At 41.2% G+C, this 27,521-nt stretch overlaps 1 protein-coding gene across 1 annotated transcript in view; it reads left to right on the top strand.

The window, feature by feature from the left end:
• LOC146979398 (complexin-2-like) overlaps window positions 1-18,519 on the top strand; it is a 62,209-nt gene extending 43,690 nt beyond the window's left edge. The window contains exons 3-4 of the mRNA XM_085789255.1: window positions 8,797-8,972; window positions 14,594-18,519. Of these exons, the coding sequence (XP_085645381.1) occupies window positions 8,797-8,972; window positions 14,594-14,788 (371 nt within the window). The 3' untranslated portion in view covers window positions 14,789-18,519. The remainder of the gene's footprint in view (window positions 1-8,796; window positions 8,973-14,593) is intronic.
• Window positions 18,520-27,521: the final 9,002 nt, after the last annotated feature.

Below are 27,521 nucleotides of genomic sequence, written 5' to 3'. Positions count from 1 at the left end.
CACTTATTGTTCTATACGGTGGCTGATTAGTAAAAAACTGTAACTTCTCTCAATGTCTTAAAGGTCCCATATTCTGTGAAGTGACTTTTACGTATAATTTTTCATTATAGATCAGCTCTATTGGTTCTGTATTAACACTGTTAAAGCTTCAAAGCCTCAGTCGACAGAGAAATGCACAGTTTGTATTCACAAAAACTGAGCCTTAAAACCAGCCGACAGCACTTCCTGTGACTTTGTGATGTCACAACCCTCAGACGTCTATGTACTAAGCCCCGCCCACTTTTGCCAACCTTGCAGGAACTCCTTCCCTCTGGCAGTTTAGTTGTTATGGTAACAAACCCTTGATGAATCATACAAACGTTAAAGCGAGCAGATTTGACCCTGACACATTTTTCACTGTAGCTTTTGATGATCAGCTCATCAGTTGAAGATGCATCGATTATCTTGTCATAAACAGTCTCATAGACACATCCTCTTTATTCCATATGAAGTGCACCTTCATCATGTTGATGACATAACGAGACTGAGATGATAATAATTGCTCTGATAGACATGTTGATGCAGATCTTTTCATGTGAGAGAAACATGAACTCTCTTGTCAGTTTTCATTTTCATTCATTTCATTATTGAAAGATAAACACAGTGATTCAGATAAAAGACTCAGTGACACATAGGAAATACGTCTCCATATGAATGTATAAGGGCTGAAAAGGAAAACAACTCTGGGTCTCGCACAAGGACACTTTACTGGAGATTCATCCCACCCTGCCTACTCCCTCCCCACAGTGTTGTTAGCTCCTCTCAAAGGACGGCCGTGCTCCACAAACCCAGACTGGTCTCCCAGATAGTCGATAGCTGTGAAGAACCATCACAGGCGGCTCGGTGTGAAAAGTGACTCAGTGCTGCTTTTAAAGTTTCCAAGGTCTGACATTGATTAAACTTTGAGTGGGAGTTCAAACTACAACCACCAGGTCTTTGAAAGCATCACGATGCGGCAGCCGTCACCTCTACGCGACCTTTGAAAACAATTTGGAGAGAGCAACTTTTGTGTAATGTTTTTGTAGACAACAACAACACACACTCCCTCAGAAACACTGTTTTTACAAAGTCAAGACAAACTTGAAACTCATAAACCACATGATGCAAAATCACAGCTCTTTAATGGCGTCCTGCATCCTCTGGTCTTCATCGTGAGGTCAATCCTCCGTCAAAAGCTCAGTGGTTTGATTCCCGTCTCCTTGGGAAAGATGCCGAAACTCACAATGTCCCTTTAGGATGTGTGTGTGTTTATAGTCAACTTTCTGCATGAACATGAATGAATGTGGCTCGTTGTCTGATGTGAGTTGAGTGAGTCCATTTATCTTGATCTAAAAAGAGGCAGCTTCTTTTTTTTTTTTTTAGCATTGAGATCCAACTACTACTTTTTCCCTTGTAAACAAAGGAGAGGAGTGTAAATAGACGATAGATGCATCATGGGAATTGTGTTGTGTTTACAGCAGCGTGGTGGCAGGGAAACCTTGAGTTAAGATTTATGGCGCTGGCATCAATTTGAAGCTGCAATGACAGTGGGCGTCCTTGTTCTTCTGGTTCTCACAAAAGTCATGCAACTGCATCAGAACTTGATCGATTATGTCAAATAAGTTTCAAATGAGCCATATTTATGAACAGATTAATGTTATTCATAAGTGTCAAAGGAAGAAAAGGAGTCAGAGTAACATTAGCTGTAACTCACTCAACTGTTTGCTCTGTTTTGGTCTCCACCAGCTTCATTTAGCTCTTAAAGGGATAGTTCAACATTTTGGCAAATTGGCCCATTGCCATAATCCCTATAGTCATAGCAGTAGGTTTGTTACCTTTAATTGTCGGTGTCTGAGTTGTTTTCGAGGTAAATTCATGCAAAACCGCTGATGTGCGTTCCCGTCGGGGGGCGGTTTTTCATCAAGCAGTCTCTGCACTTGCCTCGAAAACAACTCTGTCTCGTAACGTTCTGTTATTATCTCATAGCGTGGTGAATGTGCAGGTCACAACTTGTCCACCAGAGCGTTTTGGAGTTGTTGGATTGTGTATTTGATAATTTCGATGAGGGAAACCAAAAAATCCCATTAGCCTCCGTAGCGTAGCTTCTGAGCAGCTCACGGCTCTTCTCCGCCGTTCTAAAAATAGCTTGCACCGACAATTAAAGGTAACGCATCTACTGCTATGACTATAGGGATTATGGCAATGGGCCAATTTGCCAAAGTGTTTAACTATCCCTTTAAGCATGTTCAGTCAGGAACCATGTTTTAATATGAATAAACCTATAAAATTAAAACGAGGCTTCTTGTCTCTGCACTCTGCTGCACGTTGATGTCTCCTCTCTGGTCTTTCTACTGGGTTTTCAGCCCCAGGGCAAGAGGCTGCTGCTGCTGCTGCTGCTGCTGATGATGATGATGGTGGTGGTGGTGGTGATGATGAAGGTCTGTTGCGCCTGGTGTGGGCCGTGGGGGTTGAAGCAGCGCCCCGTTGGTCGGCAGCCGTGGGACTGCTGAGGACGGTGACAGATGGGAGAGCAGGAACACTGAGTCCTTGAGCTGGTCCCGCTGTTTCCTTTCTGTTTCACTCGCACTTTTTTTTTTTTTGCAGTAACATTTTCTCTCTCATGTTCTCACACCACCCGCGTCTCTTTATTTCATCTTTCTTCCTCTGTTTTTTTTTCTTTTAAATCTGCTTCGTGTCTCCATCCCTCAGTTTCCTCTCAGCTTCTCCTCTGTGCTTCCCTTCACTGTCCTTTCATTTATTACTCCTATATTCTTTTATAATCCTTCTTTATCGCAGACATACTTTTTTCTGACCCTTTTTTTTTAAACTTTACTCTCCCATTTCTTCTTTGACTTTCTAATTTGCTTCATTGTAGTGGAAATAATCTCACCCTCATCCCAGTTAACCTCACTCCTCCGTCTTGGCCTGTGTCCCTCGCTTCATTTTCAGCCATTTCTCCATCCTTATGCACGAGCCCCTGGGCTCCACAGGGAGCGTGCACCATGAAATAGGCAAATCATAACTCATGCACACACACACACACACATGGAGTAGGTCTTGGAGCTAAAATGCACCTAGAGGACACACACTTGATCTTCCTCCAACACACCATACGTGCACAAGTCACATAGTGGGAAATTAAGAGCTTCACATTTTGTTCCCATCCTACAGACCCGTCCTCCACCTCCACCTCCACCACCCACACACACACACTCTTTCCTCATACATACATACAAATCATATAATTCACAGTCTAATCCTCTATAACTTCCGGACTTTTCCTCATTTTTTCATTTCCATCCTTCTCCTCTTTAATTTCTTCACTAAGTAGCAGAAGAAGCCTTCGACTTTTTTTTTTTTTAAATTAGCCTTCAGGCGTCCGATGACCTAAAAAGCCCCTTTAATGCTGTAATGAGTTAGCAGGGATAACCAGCTCTCCACGCTCCTGGCAGCCGTGTCACTGTACGAGTTAAGCTCTGTGGTGATAGTGGAGTGGAAGCTGCTCTGCTCCGGGGATCGAGACGATGGCGGTTCAACGCTTTGGTTGCAACTGAAATAAAATATCTCAACACAGATGAACAGGACGAACATGAACTTGATTCTCATTGACTTCAGTGTGTTTCACAGTGGGAATGTCCCAGCAGCTGCCATGGTTGATGGTTGATGCAGATACGTTGTTCTTGAACCCTTGTGATGTGTTGACATCTCATCCAATAATCACCAGTTTAGCTTTATCAATGTACAAATTTGTGGTATAAAAAGCTGTAGTGTGACTGCAGCCGAGGCAACACTGTGTTGTCATGTGCTGTGTTTACATTTCTACAGCGTTGAGTTTTGAACAATTGAATAGTGGACAGAATGAGACTCGATGGTGCCGTTACTATGTTATCTTGTACTAAATCTGACAATTTTGTGTCTTTTATTGTGAACGCAGACACATTAACAACATAACTGCTTGACTCTCTACTGTGGTACAATGTACTGCAGTCACTATTATTCATATACAGATTCAGGAACTTTATGTCGTGACAGAACATTTTCTCTGATGTGGCTCATGTACATAAAAAATAATGAATGGGCACTTGGACTAAAAGTGTAACCAGCATAAAAAAGTATGATTTGTTTAAAGTGGCATTGTGCATTATTGATGTTTTGTCTGTGTGGAAAAACTCTTGCTTGAAGAGGTTTTGACAGGAGTTTTTTTTTTTTACTTTTGTGTCACCTGCCTATCACCTGAGAGTGTTGGAAATCCGTCATCACATTTAATTGGAACAAAACATCCCGAACTGAGAAAAAACTTTACTTTATTCACAAATCATCTCTCGATAAAACCACGAGATCAGTCACAGATGTGTTTTCTCAACTTTCTGGTTGAAAAAAAAAATCACTTTTGTGCACAAAGTGCTTTGAAATCTGGAGCTCTCCTCTAAAATAATCAACTTTCTCTATACAGCAAGACCAAATGAACTCATGCTGAGGAATGACTTTTCACTCATTAAGTCCGTTACAGAGCGTTTCAGTGTTTTTCCTACAGTAACTGAGCCCGAGGTTCTCGGCTCCTCCTCCTCCTTTGGAGCGTTTGTCGCTTCGCGTGGCGCTCCCAGACTCCACAGCTGGCAGCGTTTCATGACACCGAGGCTTTTGGGAACGTCAACTGTCTCACGCTGCTGCACGGCAACTTTGTCACAATCAGACGAGCTAATTAGCCCTGAGCATCGAGATTAATCATGCAGAGGTTTGGGAGAAGCTTCGCCACACGTGGGATTTGGGAGACGAGGGCGACGTCGGTTTCATAGAGAGTTTCAGTCGTCCAGAGATAAAATCAAATCTTCCTAATTTATGAGCTAGACTGTCTGGTCTCCAGGTAGGTTTGATCGCTGCAAACGTTTCTTTGTAAAAGAACAATAGAAAAACCTCCAAGTAAAGTCTGTGATCACCACTTTTCTATATTTGCAGTGTAATTATAAATCTACAGTTCATGCATTTCGAGAAAGTCAGACTACATTATTCTAAGAGTAAGAAAAAAAACTCAACAGAATAAAGTTTGCTATCCTAAATTAGCATTAAAGTCTGAATTAGCATTGCAGTAGCTATCAGTGGCAGCGCTAATGAGAAGGTGAGAATAGGTCATGATGACAGGAGCGTAGGAAGATCAGGTCTGCTGTGATGAGTTTTAATTTGCAGCTGCAGATTCTTAAGTTTTTCTTCACTTTCACAAAAGTTTCTGTTGAGTTTGGCCCAAAGTTGAATTTATTATCCCTGCGGTGATGGAGCTTCACCCTCGACTTCTGCTGCTCCAACACGATTTTGGGGAGAGAAAAAAATCCCCTCAGGCTACTGACAGCAAACTGAGACGGAAAGTTTAGTTCCTATTCAGCATTTTTACTTCAGCCTGAAGGCAAAAGCTCAGAGAAACGTGTATTTATGAGTTATTAACTGCAAGAAAGTAACTTTACAAAGATCAGCTCCATGAATGCAAACACAGAAATGTTAATAATAATAAAAAACATAAGTGTTGGTCTTGTTGTTTCCTGATCCCAGAGAGTCGAGGCCACAGCGAGCGTCACTGCATTATACAACAGGCCACTGTTTAGACACTGTAATGACTGATAGTGGATGTCCAGAGACTCCTCTGTTGCTAAGGTAACCAAGGTCTTATAGATAAGGAGGTAGTGAAAAGCATAAACTCAGAGAATACTGCCCTAATCTTGTTATTGTCAAAGAGTAGCTTAGTGAGGAGAGGACAAGACACACATGATAATAATGTGGTGATGATGTGACCAACACACAGAAATGTGTAAGATTAAAGGGATAGTTCAGCATTTTGGCAAACTGGCCCATTGCCATAATCCCTATAGTCATAGCAGTAGGTTCATTACCTTTAATTGTCGGTGCAAGCTATTTTTAGAACGGTGGAGCAGAGCCGTGAGCTTCTCAGAGCTACGCTATGGAGGCTCATGGGATTTCTTGGTTTCCCACATCAAACTCATCAAATACACAATCGAACAACTCCAAAACGGTGGACAAGTTGTGACCTGCACATTCACCACGCTATGAGATAATAACGTAATGTTACGAGATCGAGTTGTTTTAGAGGTAAATGCAGAGACTGCTGCTGAAAAACTGACCCCAACAGGAATGCGCATCAGCGGTTTTGCATGAATTTACCTCTAAAACAAATCTGTCTCATAACATTCTGTTATTATCTCATAGCGTGGTGAATGTGTGAATGTTTATTTACTTTCTATATAATAATGGATTTATATTAGGAGCTTTTCCTTTTGTTTATTTATCTCCTGTTAGATTGTGTTTTTGCTTTTTGAATTGTTATGAAAAGGGTATAGACACTAAAAGCATGTCAAATGATCAAGTGGACCAAAGTTAAACCACATTTACTACTTTGAACACGGCTTGGTCGTGGCCTGGTCTTCAGAAACGGCTGATCTTCTGGGATCTCCAGGGTTGACAGAGGAGAAAAAATCCAGTGAGCTCTGGGCGAAGGTCACCAGACTGGTTCAAGCTCTCAAAACCTCGGGGGAGTTTGTTGAATCTATGCAGCATAAAGAATTAAGACGGTTCAGTTGCAAGGAGTACTACTGTACCTAATAAAGTGTATGTGATGCAGATATTCAGAAAGCACAAACATGAAGCTGATGAAACATATAAAGTGTCTGTGTGAGTGACAGCAGAGCTTTCACCCTCACGTCCACTGAACTCATGTCGTGTCACAGAGCTACACATGTTTCCACTGACACCAAACAGCCCTGAGATAATGGATGTAATCCATTCTCAACATGCCAACACATCATGTGTAGGACGTCTCAAGAAAACGTTGACGTGTCTGTTTATTAATTAACACTCGACCCCCCTCTCCTCCTCCTCTCGCCTCCTTCTTTGACGGGACTATGGACTGGGGCTCGTCCTGCTCCGTGTTTCGGACCAGAGCCAACAACCCCAAGGTCGACGCCGTCTCATCAATTTCACGGCGGAAGCAGATGGTCGTGTCTTTGAGTCCCGAGCTGCAGAGAGGCTGCGGGGCTCAGACCTCCTCCTCCTCCTCTTCTTCCTCCTCCTCCTCGCTCTGTGCTGGACTCGGAGCAGGCCGGCCGATCTCATGTTTTCTCCCGTTGTGGCTCCTCGAGGTCCAGACCAGCTCCTCATTAAAATCAATTTTCCTTACCACCTGCGAGTTGGAAGTGGGCAGCAGCGTGGTGGGTTCAGGGTGCGTCAGGGCCGCTGTTAGAGCACTGGCTTGTTTCCAGTCATTGAGCTGGAAAGAGGAGTTCATGCCTCTGGAGTGAGAACACTGTGCAGAAGGACAACATGGAGACTCTCGACATGGAGGCTGATGCTAAACCTTGACCTGTGTGAGAGCTCACCAGGTGGAAACACACTAACAAGACCGAGTCGTCACAGCAGCAGATAAAACATGGACGAGTTCAAGTTAAAGAAAAGTGCTCATATGAACTCTGATCTCTCTGGTTGTTAGAGTTTAACGGAAAATGCCAGTATTACCAGTGTTACTGAGGAGACTTTATGAGATGTATGTCTAGTTTACATTACCTATTTTTATTATTAGTATTAGTAGTAGTAGTAGTATAGGAAATAAATCAGAATCAGAACCAGAATTACTTTATTGATCCCTGAGGGGAAATTCTTTTGTCCCAATAGAAAACTGAAAATATGAAGTGTAATATATTTCAGACATTGGTAGATATTCAGATATGGGTAGATAAGATTACTTACCTACTAAATAAAAATAGAATATAAATATATTATATATTTACCTGTACTCAGACAACAAAATGGCAGCAGAACAGGAAGTGACAAGCAGTTTTCGTTGTTGTAGAAAAAACAAACATCTTGAGATCCTGACAGCTCCTGCAGTGTTGTGTGAAAGTAATAATATTTATCCTTCAGCATTTGAAACGTCTTTCCTTTGCACATGTGTGAATGTGACTGTATAGCTACATACTGGAGACTGGAAGCCAGCGATCATGGTTGTGGACTGTTTTTTTGTTTTCAGTGTAAGAAGAAGTCAAGCGTCAGGAGGATATTAGTCTTTGATGAAGTTTTGGTCTTTTTTTTTTTCTTTTTTATTATTATTATTATGAAGTTTTGTTCTCAATCAAACAATGACAAAGTGATCTTTAGGAATCTTTGTTTTCTGTCCTTCATCAATGACGTGTAAGCGTCTTCAATTCTAACTCCAGTATTTGCATTTTGATGCAGTGTGTGGGAAGTCTTCATTCATGTCCTCAGTGGGGATCAAACCAGTTAAAGCTGTTTAATAAATATCTTTAGACCACATGTTGGGCTGTTTAACAGATCTGACAAATGCAGGCTGCAGATTGGATCAGTTTATTACCGTCGTTCAAGTCTTTTGTTCTCTGGTCTCGACCTCCGATCCAAGTAGAGGCTCTGCATGAGGATGTGACTTCATGGTGGAGATAACAGAGGACAACATCAGAGCAGCAGTCGAGAGAATCGCTAATAATTTATTGCGGTGTCGTTTTATGTCCGGCTCTTGTTCGTGGCGTCACCTCTTGTCACACACTTTTGTCTTTGTTTCAGCCGAGGACAGATTGTCTCAGCTCGTTCAAAGAGGATTGAAGCACAGAGCAAAGTCTATTGAATTATCTAAATCTCAGATGTACGACTGTGCGCATCAAATACTTCAAGCAGCCGAGATCCATTATGTGCAATTACTTGTTAACTGATTTCTGTTTGACATCTGTTTCATTTACGACTTTTTTCTTCTTCCTCCCTTCTTCGCAGGGGCCACCAAAGACATGGGCAAGATGCTGGGTGGTGAGGAGGAGAAGGATCCTGATGCTCAGAAGAAGGAGGAGGAAAGACAAGAGGCGCTGAGGCAACAGGAGGAGGAGAGGAAAGCAAAATATGCAAAAATGGAAGCAGAGAGAGAAAACATCCGACAGGGCATCAGGGACAAGGTAAAAATACTTCAATTCAGAGTTTGCATATGCATGTTTACTCCCTTGCTTACTTCCTTCATGCATCCACTCACATTCAGGAGCTGCTCAGTATTAATCACCTACTTTATTTTTTAAATCAAGAGTTTATTTCAAACCATTCGGCAAACATGTATCTGTCATTTGTGTTTTTTTGCTCTGCAACTAGTCAAGACTTGTGTTTTTACTAAAGTGAAAAAAAATCAGAGCACTTTTTCCACCACTGAAGGTAAAACAATGACACAAATAAACTAAGCAACCGAGGCGGTGGTTGTGGTTGCCCGGCAACTCCTGTGCTACATGTGGTTTAAATCACTGTTTTTATGAATGGAGTCTGGTAGCAGCAGGAAAACAGCTGTTTATCTGCAGGAAGTATGTCCACGTTACAATATGAGCCCGTCAGTGGTAAACCAACCTCTGTACTCTGATGTGACCAGGTGACACATTGTTCATATGTACGGAAACAGCATTAGGGACAACAACTGAGTTTTTTGGGGTTTTTTTTAGATTTGTCATAAAAAGTCAGAGTTTTTATCTCAGAATCTTAAAAAAAAACAAAAAACGTCTTTGTTAGCCCTAATGCTTTTCCGTACATATGAAATCAGCAATAGCCATAAAAACAAAATCAAGAAACAGTGTTTTTTTTCTCCCACAAGCAATCAGCACTTTAAAGGTTGAGTCTGTAGGTTTGTTTGTTGCAGTTTGTAAACACAACATTAAATTTGGGACTATGCCTTTAAATACAAATCATAAAATGAACACTATTTGAAGTTGCAACTCTTAATTACGTATTTTGTAATAGAGTGACAATAAAGGCTTTCTATTCTATGCAGTTGACAGGTTTCATGTTGAGTATATACTGCAACAATTTGTCTCTCTTTTTATCATTTTGACACAAAAACATGGTGAAATAAAGAACTAGATAATCTCATCAACACTTTATGAACATGTTTATGTGTTTTTGCTCATGTTTAGGCAGCATCCTTGTGTCTCTCCTGGATGAATTAACTTCTCCGGCGTTTATGTAGCTATAAAACATTTCAGAGTATAAACACCAGTGAGCCACATGAAGTTCAGATGGTGAAGTCTCTGAAGCTTCAAGACCTTTTTTTTTTAACCTTTTTTAAAAAATCTGACTGACCCGTCTCTTGTCTCGCCCAGGCCCTCTTGTCTTTAATTAAATATTAAACATGACTTACTTGATCAATCTGTAATGAAATGTCAGATGACGGTATCAAAGCACCTGCAGTCTTTAGTCAAACTTTGCTAATATTTCATATTCACTATTTGACTTGAAGACAAGAAGAGTTTTCGGCTCCTCCATGTTGTGAAACTGTCCTCAAGAGTTTGCAGAGCGGCTCCGACTCAGCCGCTCTTTACTTAAGTTTGGGAACAATTGCGAGAGAAGTGGAGAGGAGGCAGCGAGCACGATATGACAGCATATCTTTGGAAAGTGTTTGATTATAGCGAGCGGAGAGAGGGGCTGACTGAGCGTGACTGTCAACTGATGCAAAGCCTTTGTTACCGAGGAGCGAGTCTGAGAGTGACACAGAGACTGAATGAAACAGATTGCAGCAGAACAAGGCAGAGCGGCGTGCAGCGAAGGAGGAGAACAAACAACGGAGCGGGAGGAGATCCAGAGGAGAGATCCACCGACCAATCACGACTCACCAATCATGGTTTCTGTCAGGGAGGAAGAAGAAACATTTCCAGTGTGTTGAACTAAGACTTCTGCTTCTTGAATCCTGCAGCAAAGTGTTTCCAATCAGGCGAATTCATTCCCTCTTATTTGACTTAACGGATGAATATGTCTCCGTCTCTCTGATGCTCAGATATTTGAGGTTCATGCAACATCTGCAAAATGTTCACTGTCAAAGGCTTTTACTTGGTTATTCCTTCAGTATTTTTCGTTCATTGTGCAATAACATTAATCATTCACATGGACTGAAAAGATGGTTGCACCAGAGTTAGCAAAATGTTACCACTTTGGCAGCTGGACTGGTTGATGCACATTTAAAATCAGGTCAAATTGCATGATTAAATTAAATCAAAAGCATCATTATGCTGATTGCATGTATGAGAAAAGAGCTGGGGAAAGCAGCAGTGACAACCTGGCTCTGATGCTATGACTAAAATGAGAGAAATGCATAAATAATCGCCATTTATTTAAAATAAATAGTAGAGTTAACACAAGAAGAAGTGAGGAAACCCACAGGGGGGAAAACCAGTGGTGTGGGTGCATGTGTGCATGAGTGTGAAGAGATGTTGGCTGGATGAACACCAAACACTGTGGGGAGCTGAGGAGGGAGAGAAAGTCTTGAGGGGTGGAAGCACAGAAACGTCAAACTAAAGTAGGACAGAAAAGCTGCACAATATCCTTCAATATAAATAAAAACAATTTGGAGAAAGGTAGGGAAAAAGCAATAAAGAACAATAACAGGAAGACACCACATAAAAGCAAGTCGTGATCTAAGAGAAGTCACTGATGCTGCCTCATCTCCTCTAGCCAGTCGTTCCCAATGTAACAAATCAGTAGAAATAATAAAATAATAAAAACACAAGACAGTTTCGCCAAAGTGTGGATGTTGTGTTACTTCCTGTTGGCCAACCTCAGTTTAGTCTAATCCCAAATGTTTTCACAGGATCCATTTCCTTGGTTTAGTCATAACGTTATATTATATTACATCATTGAGCTTCAGGCAAACTTGGGAAGCAAACATGTTAAACAGCTGTTGTGTTGGTGTGCCCCTGCCCTCCTGCACATCCTCACACCAGGTAGTCCTCCCTCCTTTAAGATATTTATTGCTCCAGAATCGCATTAACGCGTGCCTGGGAGAGCAGCTAAGAGGTCACGGAGGAGTCCAGCTCATTTTCCACATCTCTGCCTGGAGCTCAGCCATCGCTCAGCCTGTTGACCTCCCTGTGCTCTGCAACCTTTCCCTTAGCAGTCTTAGCTGTATTGATTTGTGCTCAAACTATAGGACCGCACATGCACAAAATCTACTTTACAGGCTTAATGCCTGAAGAAAAGGGGCGACAAGATGCTGGTCACATTGGAGTTAGAGCTAATATCATGTGCTGTCCATCTGTTCAGATCCATAAAAGCTCCAGGTTCAATAAAAGGAAACAGGATTTAAACTGACAGGCTGCATTAGGAGTGGATCGTCTCAGCCTGTCCAGACTTGTTTGTTTCACATCGTTGCTGTTGTGTAAAATCTCATATCTCTAAAGTATGAGCTTCCCACCAGAGACGGACTCATTTTTGACATCATTTGCCGGATTTTCCGAAATAGAAGTCAGTCCCAAGGGTTCAGAGCTTGAATAGAGGAATAAATGACATCCTATGGTCTTCATCAGTGTTAAAATTGACAAGAAAGGGAAAGATTTTTTTTATATCAGGTCATATAAAGGTCCCATACTGTTTAAATATAATAAAACAGCTCTAGGTGGTAAATTAAGCACTGTGAAAGTATCAAAGCCTCAGTCCACAGAGAAATGCACACAGCCTGTATTCAGAAACTGAGCCTTAAAACCAGCCATCAGGACTTCCTGTCACTTTGTGATGTCACAACAAAGCAGTCACCCAAAGCCCCGCCCACCACCACCTGGACCCACCTCCAACACTTTACAGGATTTGGTTTCTCTGAGTTTTTTTTCTGAAATCTGCTCTGTTTTGATTGGATTGCTCAGAAAACAATAGGCCAATCAGAGGAGACAATCAGAGCCTCCTCTCTTCTGATTGGCTGACACCGACCTGTTGTTACTAGAGCTCCAGAAAGAAGCTGGGATGTTTTTTGTTTTTTTTGGTTCTTGTGGATCAACGCCTCACATAAAACACAGGAGAAGTGGTGAATTCATCAACGATTAAACTATTAATCAAGTTATTTTCATGTTAATTTCCTTTTGTCTTCATTTATTGAATTGTTAAGAGAAGAACACAACACTGTTACAATCAAGGTGTCGGAGAAGCTGATTTCCCAGCAGCTGTTGTTCTCTTTAATGTTTCGAATTGCAATTTTGTGCTCAAACATGCTCTTGATTTAATAAAAGTCTAATGGGACCCAGGGTTTTTGTAACCTAATCTGTAAGTATTGTATAGCACACCTACCGAGTGCCTCTGTCTGTAATTGGAGCATAAAATATCCAGGAAGGTCAAATTAGAGCCAGCAGCGGTTGGAGTTTCCAGTGTTAGCTCAACGAATAAACAAAACAAAGCAGTGAAACCCACATTTTCAACTCCTGCTGCTGCTGCAGGGGGCGAAAAGCTCTGATGTGCACTGTTGTTTAACTTCATATGGAAGCAGCCGTATGCTAATTTGTGCAAATGAAGAAATCTGAATGACTCTTCCAACAGTACTAATCATTTTCAACCAATTTACCTCAAATGCAGGAGATGATCTCGTCACACCTCACACATTTCTATCTTTAGACTTAAAACTGACGCTTTCTGAAGTCACAGAGACTTACCCCTGTTCAACAACTGTAAAAATCATGACTACGTTAAACCCTAGTTTTTAAATATATTCTTCTCTCCTCGTCTCTGTGCTCACAGTATTTTAATACAACTGAATTCACAATGAAGCTGTTCGCATTTACATTTGACTGTTTCTGTTGTCAGACGGTGGAATAAGTTTGAAATACGACTGAAGCACAATGAGACCAGCTCATTTCTAAGCTGCTGCTCAGACAACCATGGTGCCATCTGACACAACCACACAAATGGGAGTTAAAGATGACAGTTGTGCTGCAATTTCGTCTACATTATCTTATCAAACGATCACTGACAGAGAAAAGTTGTCAGTACATGTCAGATGCCATGCAGTCACCATTAAAACCCAAGGAATTTCTCCAAAAAGTTGCTAAATAGGTGCTGTTTTAGAAAAGTTGGCAGAAGGGTCATACAGGTCAGGAAATCCAAACAGCAGCTAAATGTCTTTCTTGTTTGTGCTAGATCGTTTTGAAAGAGCAATGATAAGAGAGTAAACTGTAATACTCATCTGCTCGTCCAGTGGTGTAACTTTGTCACTCAGTCAGTCAGTACAGTAAAAGAAGGACAGATACAGTAGCTAGTCAAAAACAGTGACCACTACTGTCCTGGCAATTGTTTTATACACACGAGTCATTTCCTTCTCCTCATAAAAAATGTAAATACTAAAATGTTAAATTGTTCCTCAGAGATTTACTAATCTGATTTTCGAATTGCCTAACTCCTTCACTCAGTCAGTCAGTCAGTCAGTCAAAGTAGGACCGTTACAGCTACTACAACCACCAATCTCCTTATTTACATTTTATACACAAGTGAGTTGTTTCAATCTCCTCATTGAAAGTCTTAAAAACACTACTCCCTCATCTTCACAGTCCAAAGGTTCACAAAAACACCAGAAGTTTCACTTTGAGACAAAAACGCAAGGCACTAAAGGACTTTCTTGTTTGTGCTAGATTGTTTTTTTTTTGTGTTTTTTTTAAAGTAATTGTCAGAGATTAAACTGTAATACCCGTCTGGTCGTCCAGTGGTGTAACTGCGTCACTGTGTCAGTCAGTAAAAGCAAAACACCAGAAGTTTCACTTTAAGACCAAACCACTCTCTTCTGTTTCCTGTCCAGTACGGCATCAAGAAGAAGGAGGAGAAGGAAGCCGAGGCAGCGGCCGCGATGGAGCAGGCCTCCGAGGGCAGCCTCACCCGTCCGAAGAAGGCGGTTCCCACCGGCTGCGGCGACGAGGAGGAAGAGGAGAGCATCGTGGATACGGTCATGAAATTCATCCCGGCCCCGCTCATGGATATGTTCAATAAAAAGTAACAGTGTTTTTTTTGTTTTGTTTTTTTTTTGGGTGAAATCTCATTAACTTCTTACAGCGCTCATCTAAACCAATGCCGGACCACCCTCCCCTGCCCAAACCTGCAGTCACACCTTTCTTCACCCCTCTCCCGCCCTGTCAGCCCAACTTCTAAGTGTCCTGGTACTGCATAACGTGTCATGACTTTGCCCCTGAGTTTAAATATCTAATCTCTGACGGTGGTAGTGACTTTTTAATCTCTCGTACAGAGCGTCTCTCTTGACAATTTCTGATTTACTCTACATTAAAAAGCAGGTACCGCCGGCAGAGATCCCGTGTCTTCTAACCTCAAGTCAAACTAATGCCACGTTTTGCCACAAAGTGTCCTGCACTTAGAAAAAGCTGAGACATCATCCATCATCCACCCTTTTGTTTGTAAATAGACTCGGGTTATAAGAAAAAAAAAGAGAACTATATGAGTGAAATATGACATATAACAAGATGACTAAGAGTATAAGCCATATTTTTAACTTTTGAGAAATTATCCAAATCATATCAAAATTTGATTGAATTTTCCTGTTATGTTCTTGCTAATATTTGATACATACGATGTATATATATATACTTGCATTTTTATTGGTTCTCCGTTGTGAGGATTCACCCCATGAACTGTCCCTTATGTTCTCGTTGGTTTACTGTGAATGTGTAAAACGAGCACTGGTAAAGTCAGAACATCTGTAAAACCAGAAAGTGAAGGAATTAATCATTTGAAATGAGATTGTTTTTTGTTTTAATTTGTTTTGTTTACTTTTTTCTTTTTTTTAAGCATGCAGTAAAACTTTGGTGAAGTGAAGTACACTTATGGATACCATTTTATTAGTTACAATCAAGCGAAATACATTGATATTTGAGGCAATAACTGGTTTTCCATATTCATTTAATTGACGTCATACCCACCGTGTACAGTAGGCGATAACTGACTTTGTGTCTGAAATGTTCTTCCATGGGGTAAACTGTAAAATGTTCTCCATACCTAGAGTCCATCTCAAATCAGTTAAAGGAAATTATTCTTATTATAAATTCACTTACTATACATGTCTGTGGTTTAAACATTCAGTTTAATCGTGTCCTGTGGCAGGTGTCGCTCGCTCTGCTTTTGCAATAGGACGAGTAAAAGTTTGACCAGACTAGCTGATTTCTTTCTTTTTTTTCCTACATTTTCTTTTTTTTTTTTTTTTTGTAAAAACAAGAATATAAACTTCACAAACACAACTTTTGTTGTGAAAACACTATATGTGAACAGACAGTGACAATAGTGCAATATATAGTTCGAAATGAAGTTGTCCTGTGTCCGTTGGTTTAACTGATGGGAGTGAAGTCCCAAATCAGCAATAACAGACAATCTTCATTGTTGTGTGTGTAAAAACTTACTCCTTAATGTGTTAGTCAATGTTAAAAGGCACAGACGTGTCTTCATTGTGACAGTGAAGCGTTTGTAGGTCAGACATATTTGATTATTAAAAAAAACTAAAGAAGGAAAGGGGGAAGGTGGGACGATATGTGTCATGTTGTTAAACTTTGTTCAGTCACATCACAGAACAACGAGCACAACCGAGGTTTGTGTTCACAATCACAAACCAAACGTTAAATTCAAACTGCAGGTTTCCAGAGGCAGGTGTTAGCACGAACGCTCCATGATAGATAATGTTTACCTGTCCTATAGACTCTGGGTACAACCAGTCTAATGGCACAAATCTAAAGGGGATCATATGAGCATAAAACCCTAATACTTCTCCATATGCCTTGTTGTTGTTTTTTTATTTTATTTTTAATTTCTCATTCATTCCACAGTGTCTTGTTAAAACATTCCAGATATTTCCGACATTCCTCCAGACAAGTGCTGGTTAACACACAACCTTGGATATTTACAGTAGGCTCCAGTCAATGCCTTGTTCTCCTACGAGTAGCCTACGTCACAATGAATAATCTGATGTTGTTATAACCTGAAAATAGAGTACACTAGAGTGAATCTAATATACACAAAGATTCATAACACGACCAAGTGATTGCAGTTTCTTGAGCTGCCGTGTAGGATACAGAAAAAATATCAATCCCACATGAAGTCTAAGGGAAAGCTTAAATGTGCTATTAGCAGTGATCAGTCGACTCTTGTGATAAATTTTGTTAGAAAATGTTTTTGTGATCAACATGCGCACAGTAGCTGTTAGTTGTAATCAAGGTTTTCTAGACCAACTTTTCTGCCACATTGTTTTTTTAATCAATGCTAACTCTTGAACTTGTGCATTCCTGTGGCATAGACGAGGGAAAATTTAGCGTTTGTTAGCGCTTTGTGAGCTCTGTAATCATGTTGAATATATATATTAAAAAAAAATTACAAAAAAATACATCTAAGGACACAGTGTGGTGTGGTTTCACCCTATAGCACATTTGTTGAACTTCCTGTGAGTTAACGTACTTGTAAACTGCCTTTTTACCAGCCTCTGTTTTAAAACAGTGTGTTAGCATTAGCATCCTTCTGCTATGGTTACCGCGCAATCATCAGCTCTCCATTGTCAAAGCATTATCCAATCAAACCAAAGAATAGTGCTGATAGTAGTAGTAGTAAACTTAGACAAGAGGTTTCATTCTCATTTAGTTACTGCATATCTGATTTATTTTGAAGTTCTCAGGTATTCTAGCTTTAAGTTTTTAATAGACGTTTAAACCATAACTAGCCTTCTCTTAGCATGATTAGCCTTCTCTGCTAAAAACTGGACACTTCGATTGCCAAGGGCCTAGCAAGCCTGAACCAACTTTTTATTTTATGAATGACATATCTTCTTGTTTGGCCCTAGAATAATCTATAAAAGCTACGATTACTGCCCCCTGTATAGGACTTTCCCACCAACATACACTTCACAAATACATTGTTCACATGTGCAGTGCATCAAGCTGCCCTGAAACTTCATTCAACCCTTCGCATTTTATCAACCAATGTCATCATAAACCCATTAATCATCATCTCATCAATACCGATTGATTGCGCTCTAAATGGCTTATAGACCACTGCCCAAAAACAAACTGCCCAAGTCATGCGTAATCAATATCTCCAGCCGTCCACAGTATAGAAACCCTCCTCAGTTCGGAGTCGCTCATTTGTGCCGCCGCCGCTCATACAGCCATTAAATACAAATATTTAAAATACTGCCTGAAAAATATGCCACTTCAAAAAGAAAAAAAATTTACTCCTTTTGATGTGACTTGAATGTAACTTGTCTGATGTTTCTCTCTCTTTGCATCTGTCTTTCTCTGTTCTGTACGTGTTGAGAAGATGCTTAACTCTGGTGCAGTATTTTTCTCTTTCTTGTCTGTAGCGGTCCTGTTTCTGTCTTTTGGTGGTTGGTATTTTATGAAAAACAAAAACACAAAACAAAACCAAAAAAAAAAAAAAAAACATGTTTATTTGGTGCAATTTTTTTTTTGTACTGCGAAATCTTCTCACCCTTCTCCCTCAGTCCCTCCCTCCTTCTCTTCTCTCCTTCTCCCCTCCCCTTATCTGTTGACAAAATGTATGCATGCTTATGGTGTGCGATGTAGGCAAGGTTGTTGATATACTTGTTTCGTGTCCACTGTGTTTCAAAAGCTCCACCTGTTAGCCTCACTGCATGCCATTTTAGACAGATATTTCAGTCTGTAACTTTCCTGCAAAAATGGAATCACCGCACACTCTGAGAATAAAAGTGATTTCATATAATTTTTTCATCGTCTTGTGTTTCTGCATTCAAACGGTTCTGTGGCAGCCGACTTCTGGCTGCCGCTCCTTCTGTGTGTAAAATAAGAATAAAAATTAAATTAAAAAAACAAAACTTCTCATACATTGATAGCCTATACAGTATGGAAGCAGACGTGCAGTTAATTTCTGGTTTGGGAGACGAGATCATGTGACTGAGACGTGACCTGCAGTCATTTCCCATTGCATGGCATTCATTCAAGGAAGTAAATGTGCAAAGACCTTCAATGTATAATCACATGTTACTGTTTCTGTCTTTCATCTCAACATGGCTGTTGTTCTTTTTTTCTTTTTTTTTACATTTGATTTTTTTTTTCTCAGAAGGAATTTCAACATCTATTCAATAAAAGCAAAAAGGGCTGTAAACAGAATGAACTGTGTCCTTCAAATCGTGATTGGAGCGTTTAAAAAAAAAAAAGACCAGCTGACGTGATCATGTCACAGCGAAGCGATGTACAGGGCAGCGACATCAAAGTGATGCAAACAGCATCTCTCTCTCTCATTGCAATGTATTTGTTTGTCATAAGTGGCTCTGTGATACGAGTATCAGGAAAACGTCTTTTTTTTTTTTTTTTTTTTTAAATCAAACAAATCCACTGAAAAGATTATGGGGGAACGCCAAGTAAGGATTAGGGATGGCAGTGACTTCTGAGCTTTTTGATTCCAACAGGAAAAAGGAGGCCAACATTAAGACAAAATTAATTGAATATGACGATTTAACGTTTTCTGGTTTAATGCTCATCAAACTCTTGGGTTGGATCTTTAAAGCGAGGGTTGCTGGCCTCACCTTCAACACACATGGTGCAAAAATACTGTCATGTACTCTATTTACCCTCCACTTATGAAGGTTGGCTGCCGTGCCAAGACAAATGAACACAGTTGAATGCATTAATGTATTTAGTGCTCTTCTGTGTGGTACATAAATAATTACCTTCAGTTGCCTGATGCATCAGACATCTTGGTTGTACGCTGTCATGCTTCGAAAAGCACATGCGGTTTGCAGAGCACAGGAGAAAACCAAATCTCTCTCACTGTCTGCTGCAACAGATGTTGAGTTATTCACGCTCTGCTACCTCCCCAACACAAATGCCACCATAACAGAGACAGGTTTCTATGAACCAGGTTCCTGTGCAGCTTCCAGCCTTGGCTGAAATGATGAACTGACTTCTAAGACAATTCAGGGCGTTCACACTTACTGTACAGATATTATTTTTTAAGGTGTTTATTCCTTCAATATATTGTGCATGATTAGGAGCTTCACCATGATCAAGGTTTGGTTCAGGTCTCAAGCATTTAAAGGAGCTATTTCTATGTTTTGCTAATGCTACATAGCCACTGTTAGCATTAGCAGCTGTTTGGTTACCAGTCTTGGGAAGACGTCAAATCATCTTGGTGTTTAAAGACACAAGACCAGACAAGTTTATTTGTATAGTCCATTTTGACAAACAGTTTACCCAAAGGGCTTTACACAGCAAGCATTTCAGACACAGAAATACGTCCTCTGACTCGGTATCGGAAGATTATGCGAACTGGAGTTAACTTCACATCAGAGTCGAACACCAATCTCCTGTGTCTTATTATTGTGTTTTATTGACTGATTCCTAACCTCCTCCTGATGTGTAATTACTATGGCAACTAGATAAGTCATAACCTGCTACACAAACGACACATGGGGTATTTTTTCGCAGTTTGTTGTTAGATCAACTGTGCTAAATGTTTTCAAGAGAAAGTTCTTCGCCTAAGAAAAAACAATTTGCAGCTTCACCTTCACATTTCACCTTTTCCAACCTGAGAGACTATCAGGTGTCTTCTCTCCTATTATACTCATGTGCCATCATGTTCACTCAGACATTTCTCAGCAGACTTCACTGCTCTGATTCTAACAGAGCTGCAGAGAAAGCTTCACTCTGCTTTTCCTCCACTTCAGGCCCATTGAGCACACACAAGGGTCTTGGCTCCTCCTCTGCAATAAAAATCAACACGTTTCCCTGCAGGAAGTCGAGGTATAAATCAATTCCATTAGTATTCATGCTCAGAGGTAGCCGTTTCACACCGAGCTGCCTTTGTGCTTTCTGAGAAGCACCAGGGCTGCGGTGGGGGAGAGCCATGGCTCGATTGATAGCCTGTAGACATGCTACAGTCAATGTCAATTAACTGCTCTCCACTGGGCACCGCAGCCAGTGTGCACAGGATGGGAGGTAAAATCCGAGAAATATCATTTTGTTCGGAGGCTGGATGGAGAATTTTCCTGCGCGATGAGATGGACAGAACTACCGTTACTTCAATATTGCACATGCACATTGTTGTTTTGATTGAACTACCTTAATTTTCAAGCAAGTGCGACTAATTATTTTATTTCTTTAGATCACTGAAGCCCAAGGGGGGAGTTGTCGGTCTGAGAAGTGAAGCTCTGCACACTCTGAGGGGGGTGAATGTTTTTTTTAACTCTACCGTTTTACTATTATAAGGTTTAAAATTCTTGCATAAATTAGGGCGTGGAAACATTGAGTGAAAGGTTCGGTGACCGCTACCGGCAGTTAGCTCCTTTGCTGAAGCATCGGTTGGTTGCTTCGAGGCCAGTGGGCGGGGTCTCGGCCGGTTGACCTGTTGAGTTACCGCCTCTCCTCCAAATATGGAAAGTACACGCCCACCAAAATCCAACATGGCGCTGTTCAGGCCGCCATATTTGAGTCACAAAAACGACTCCCCAAAACCGGAAAGTGACGTCACGGATGCTACTTCCATGTTTTGTACAGTCTATGTTGAAGCCCTGTGGGTCATAGTCACATGCAGTGGCTTGAACCACAGAAACAGACCTTAACAAGAAAGTGTTGGGCATCATAACTGAGTAAGAACACCCTGTTATCTAGATTACTATAGCCAGCTTGTGGCCATCTACTTTTAAATAGCCACACTTAACCCACTTGTCAAACACAATGTTGACGCCCGAAGGTTCAGCAAAACACACTGCATTACAGGGAAGATTGGTGTTTTCATAATGAACCATTCCTGCACAGCGACTAAAGTGTAACTCAGACACTGAGACACAAAGCATCGGCAGCAAAACACCCAGTTGTTTTGAACAGAGCAGAGGTCGGTTTGCATAAGAGAAATTGTTGATCCAGGTCAGGACAGGAACATCACTATCTCATGTGCAGCAAATGGAGTATATGACATCGAAATAAACAACCAACAACCTGCACTTCCACCACTGGCATGCAGTAAGCAGATGTTCAGGTTTTCAGCTTTGGTTTCCCTCAATCACAACCAAAATGTCCCAGTTTTCATGCTGCATGTGGAGCTTGAACATCACCTCACATTGGCACCAACTGACTCACTCATTGAGGTCATTTCTGTTTTTCTGCCTCTTGTTGATGTAAAAGCAAACAGTAGTCTGTGGACAACAGGCTGCACACAAACACAACAAACACAGCGCTCATATACTGTATGTTTACATGTTACATATCTAACAATAGCTGTGTGTATGTCTGTGTGTGGGAGCAGTGTGAAGCACAATAGGCTCTCATCTGTGTGAGCGACAGTGCATGACCAGCAGAGGGGAATTTCCATAATGCAAGACTAATGCACAGAGACAGCCAACCACCCTGAGAGAGCTTTGTTGGTTTTCTCATTGCATTACATCCACTGAACGTATCGAATGCTCTGCACACAAATTTCTCCTCTTGTTTGCATATTTTCATTATATGCAAATGAACGCTTGAGCGGTAAATGTGATTTTTTTTTTTTTTAATCCATCAGACTGCACAAGAGGAGAAGTATCAGCCTCCACCTCAGCTGTGAATCCAGGCGACCTCGATGGGTATCAAAGCATCCCGGAGAGGCTCTGATTGACAACTCCATTGGCGCGAGATTGCAGCGGCCGCGGCGGCTCAGATGAAGCTATAATAGGTCTGTTTAATGACTAAAGTAGCTCAGAGAGCTCCTCTCTCTCCGCCCGTATCAGCGACAGCCATGCGAGCCGCTTTTCCATCCACCTCAGTGGCAAGAGGTCTGACGTATTATAAGGCGTTTAATTTGAGCACAGGACTCTGAGGGGACATTCCTGCTTTTTTTTCTCTCTCTCTCTCTCTCTGTGTTAAAAAGAGCCGACAAATGGGCTGAAAAACGATATATATTTTAAAAAGTTCAGTTAAAGAGCACTCCTGACCTCAATTAGTGAGCATTGCTCCTCTGAGTCTGGCTGGAATATGATGATGATGTCTAAGTCTTTGCCACACAACCTCTAAACCACCGATCTAATCCTGTGCGGAGGCCTCTGCATTATATATAAAATTGTCCTCCCTCCATAAATAGCAGATGAAGCCCGGTCGTATGAATACTGCATGTTTCTCCGTAAGGATTTCAGTGGAGTAAACAGGATGTTTTGCTCCGTCTATAAATACTGCTGCGCTTCAATAACGTTTCCTACGGGGAACTTGTCACTCTCGTACTGTTCTGATGTGCTGCTTCTCCTGTCTGCTAAAAAGACATCATCTTACATTTCATCAACCAGTGCCCTCGCTGTGAAACCAGCTGTGGTGCAGATTTAACTTAATATGGTTCAGGGAAGTGTTTGTTTGTTTGCGGTGCTCTGATTCACAGCATCTGGTGAAAGTAATATTCTACTGCATTTAAAAATATTTTTCCTTTGCTTCGCTGCTTTTCTTGCACTTTCTGTCTTCAAGTGTTCAGGTAGGATTATTAAGCAGTAAGTTCCCCCCCCCCCCCTACCTGTCATGCTTCAATGTCAAACAGACAGAAGGAGTGGAGCTACAGTTAACAGGATCTGCTGATCTGCAGAGTGTGTGTGGTTAAATTGATGCTTTTCAGGGAACTAGATGTGCTTCAATGCCCGGAAATAAGAATAATAAGAAAGTATCTCCAACATATTGTGACTCAGTTTGACAGCAACACGATCACTGGCTTCAAAAATTCAGTCGATGGACTGTAATATGAAAGACACTTCTTGTCTTATCAGCACTTTACAGTTCATACAGTGGTTTTTCCCACATATTTGGTACTTTTCTATCACTACAGCGTTCATTATTTTGCTCAAGGACTGGAATCGAACCACCGATCGTCTCAGGGGTGGTAGAGCACATCGTCCGCTAACCAGTGAGTTGGTGGTTCAATCCTCGTCTCCTCCAGTCCAGATGTCAAAGTGTCCTCGGGCAAGATAAGCCACAAATGTCAGGTCAGTGTTAGACATAATGTGCAATATTATGTAGATAGCAGTGCTGCGTTAAAGTGACCAGAACTGTGTAAAATGTTATTTAAAGGGATAGTTCAACATTTTGGCAAATTGGCCCATTGCCATAATCACTATAGTCATAGCAGTAGGTTTGTTACCTTTAATTGTCGGTGCAAGCTATTTTTAGAACAGCGGCACGCAGCCATGTGCTGCTCAGAGCTACACTACGAAGGCTAGTGATTTCTTGGTTTCCCTCATCAAATACACAATCCAACAATTCCAAAACACTCTGGTGGACAAGTTGTGACCTGCACATTCACCATGCTATGAGATTATAATGTAACGTTGCAAGATGGAGTTGTTTTAGAGGTAAATGCAGAGACTGCTTGCTGAAAAACTGTCCCTGAAGGCAACGCGCATCAGCGGTTTTGCATGAATTTACCTCTAAAACAACTCTGTCTGGTAACGTTCTGTTATTATCTCATAGCGTGGTGAATGTGCAGGTCACAACTTGTCCACCAGAGCGTTTTGGAGTTATTGGATTGTGTATTTGATGAGTTTGATGAGGGAAACGCACTGAGCAGCTCGCCGCTCGGCTCAGCGGTTCTAAATATATCTTGCACCAACAATTAAAGGTAACGAACCTACTGCTATGACTATAGCGATAATGGCAATGGGCCAATTTGCCAAAATGTTGAACTATCCCTTTAAGGAGCAGAAAAGCAAAGTGTGATATAAATGTACTGTAAGTCCATTTACCAATTAGTGCTCAACCTGCCTGCAGAGCCGCACTGTTCACATGAGTGGGTGATGGCACAACAGTTTAATCACAAACACTATCCCAAGTTTCAGCACAGATAGATAGAGGACAAATTTAAATTATTTTTTTTACCGGAGCTCAACAGCCTGAGAGAGGGGGTGTAAAAGTAAATTTTTTTTGTTCCTCTAATAACAAGTGTATCATCTTGGATATAAAAACTCCAGGTACAATACACAGGAATACGATAAGAGTCTCTATTTGAAACGCTGAACACCCGACCTGACCCGACAGCGTGTCAGAAACCTCTGCTGTTGTTCCCCCGGTCTGTTTCCTCTCATCGCTGAGCTACGACTTCTCCTACTCCGTCCGTTTGTGATGTGACATCACAGTCTTGGCTCTGGTGTTTTTTACTCAGCGTGCAGGTCTTATTACTTTCAAACACAATGCACTAAATATTACAGCACACTGGACTAAAATCTGCAGCTCGACTTCCCAGAGAGGGCCTCCGTTGGATTAAGCTCTGCTGAGCCGCAAAATTGAACTGCCAGTCATCTATGGAAATTTGATAACGGAGGGTAAATGCTCTGAGCCTGACATCTGAATTTTGACTCTGGAGCAGCCGAGGCAGAGGGGGCTGTAAGAGCAAATCACGCCCTCTATTTCAAGTATAGAGTCAAATTTGTATCACCGTGTGGCACAAATTTGCCTCATGGGGCTTTAACAACCTGTACACCGGGGCTATTCAATTACAAAACTCAGTCGGGCCAGGTTCTCAAACCAAGACGTTTTATCTGGGCCAGACATTTTTTTAGTGGCTGGTGAGCAGCAGGTAATAATGTAATATTAGTGTTTATTAATCGTTTCCTTTTAAAATGTGGTCACCTTTGACACAGCCACATCAGAAAGGTGCATATAAACAATGAAACAAGCTTAAAGGGATAGTTCAACATTTTGGCAAATTCATGCAAAGAGGTAAATTCATGCAAAACCGCTGATGTGCGTTCCCGTCGGGGGCAGTTTTTCAGCAAGCAGTCTCTGCATTTACCTCTAAAACAACTGCCTGGTAACGTTCTGTTATTATCTCATAGCGTGGTGAATGTGCAGGTCACAACTTGTCCACCAGAGTGTTTTGGAGTTGTTGGATTGTGTATGTGATGAGTTTGATGAGGGAAACCAAGAAATCCCATTAGCCTCTGTGGCTCTGCTCCGGCGTTCTAAAAATAGCTTGCACCGACAATTAAAGGTAACAAACCTACTGCTATGACTATAGGGATTATAGCAATGGTCCAATTTGCCAAAATGTTGAACTATCCCTTTAAACTGAACAGAAACTGAGGTCGTAGTACCATCTGAAATAAGAAATGAAACATTCTGATCATATCTAAACCTCAAAGTGCATAAAGAACAATATAGTATTCACAGTCTGAGCCACTCGGAGGTTGCTTCAGGGCCGCATAACAACAGCTTTGACCTAGACACGGAAAACTCAAATAAAACGATGTTAAACTGTATGTCCACAATAAACAACAACAACAACAAAAGAGAGAGGCAAAACCAAGCACATACAGTGAATCACACATCATGGGAGAAGGAAACAAACATCCTGTAAAGCTGCAGAGGTGAGGGGGAGTCTGGTGGTCCTGGAGGATGAAGATAAAGTCCAAATCACCTGGAATAAGACACCGGGAGCAGGCGAGAGGAGAGGATGGTCGCTGGTCCAAAGAAAGGACAAGGAGAAAAAAATAAGTCCTTTACTGGATCCACTGAATGTGTAGTGGATTAACTGAAACTAAGACTGTGACCAGGCCTGAAGTAATCCGAGTATAAGGCTGTAACAGAAGGATTTCAGCACCAACCACAGAGAGAAAAGATCAAATTTTAGCAGCTACAACAGTGAAAAAACAAGGTCTTGGTGACTTCTTTAATGTGCTGATCAAAAGACGATGCAATCAAACATCGGCTCTTGGCTACTGTTAAATAATCAAACTGGTGTCAGTGTCGAGGCCAGGCCCATGACAGGATCTCGGTTTTATTTTTATTTTTTTTTCTACATCCATCTTCTCTGCAGAAGACAGACTGGCCTCTAATTCGATCATGAGAGAACGGCCTTGAGCTTTTACAGGAAGATAGAGGAGAAAGAGAAGAGGAGGAAATGCTAGTGAGGCAAAGAGGCTGTACTGGTTCCCAGTGGAAACACTGTGATATCTTATTACCAAAGTGTTTGATGAAACATCTGGGCCTCTTCAGCCCATCTTCCCTTGTTGTGCCTCTTACCCCGCCCACATTTCCTCTCATGCAGACTCAAGTTGTGACTGTTTGATCCGTCCAGAAAACCAATTACATATAGTAGCTGGGCAGCCCTAATTGTCTCAAATTTAATTTAAGACACTCATTTGTTCCACAGTCAAGAGATGGGTGAAGATTTATGCAGAGGGACCCGGTGCTGCTTCAAGCAAATGGGCAGCTTTGAAATTGAAATGCTGGCTTTTGTACGAGAAGCAGCACTGGGCAACTCGTGGTGTTCGATGTGAAGTCAGTGGCTTAAAGAGAAGGTCATTTAATTTGAGCTCCTTGTCAATGTATGATATTTATGCATGAGAGCTCGGTGCTTAAAATGCAGATTCCCACTCACTTTAAGTGTAGTGTAATGTACAATAGCTCTAGAATTAACGGTTAACTTCAGCTTTTCAATTATGTGCTCCGGGGCAGTTCAATATTAAAGGTCCCATATTGCAGCCAATACAGTGAGATGTGCATGTGTAGTGTGATTATAAAGCAGCTCTAGGTTCTACATTAATACTGTGAAAGTATCAAGGCCTCAGTCCACAGAGAAATGCACACAACCTGTATTTAGAAACTGAGCCTTAAAACCAGCTGTCTGGACTTCCTGTCACTTTGTGATGTCACAACAAAGCAGTGGCCAAGCCCCGCCCCCTCACCACCTACTTTAAGTGTAAAATATTGGACATTTAATGAACAAGTCTAAAGACAGGATATTAAAAAAAATCATTATCT

This window comes from Trachurus japonicus, chromosome 10 (assembly GCF_045865225.1).
Source record: "Trachurus japonicus isolate A0001 chromosome 10, Traja_1.0".
Classification (NCBI taxonomy): domain Eukaryota; kingdom Metazoa; phylum Chordata; class Actinopteri; order Carangiformes; family Carangidae; genus Trachurus; species Trachurus japonicus.
The sequence above is the reverse complement of the archived record's forward strand: the minus strand, read 5'-3'. Positions and strand labels throughout refer to the sequence as shown.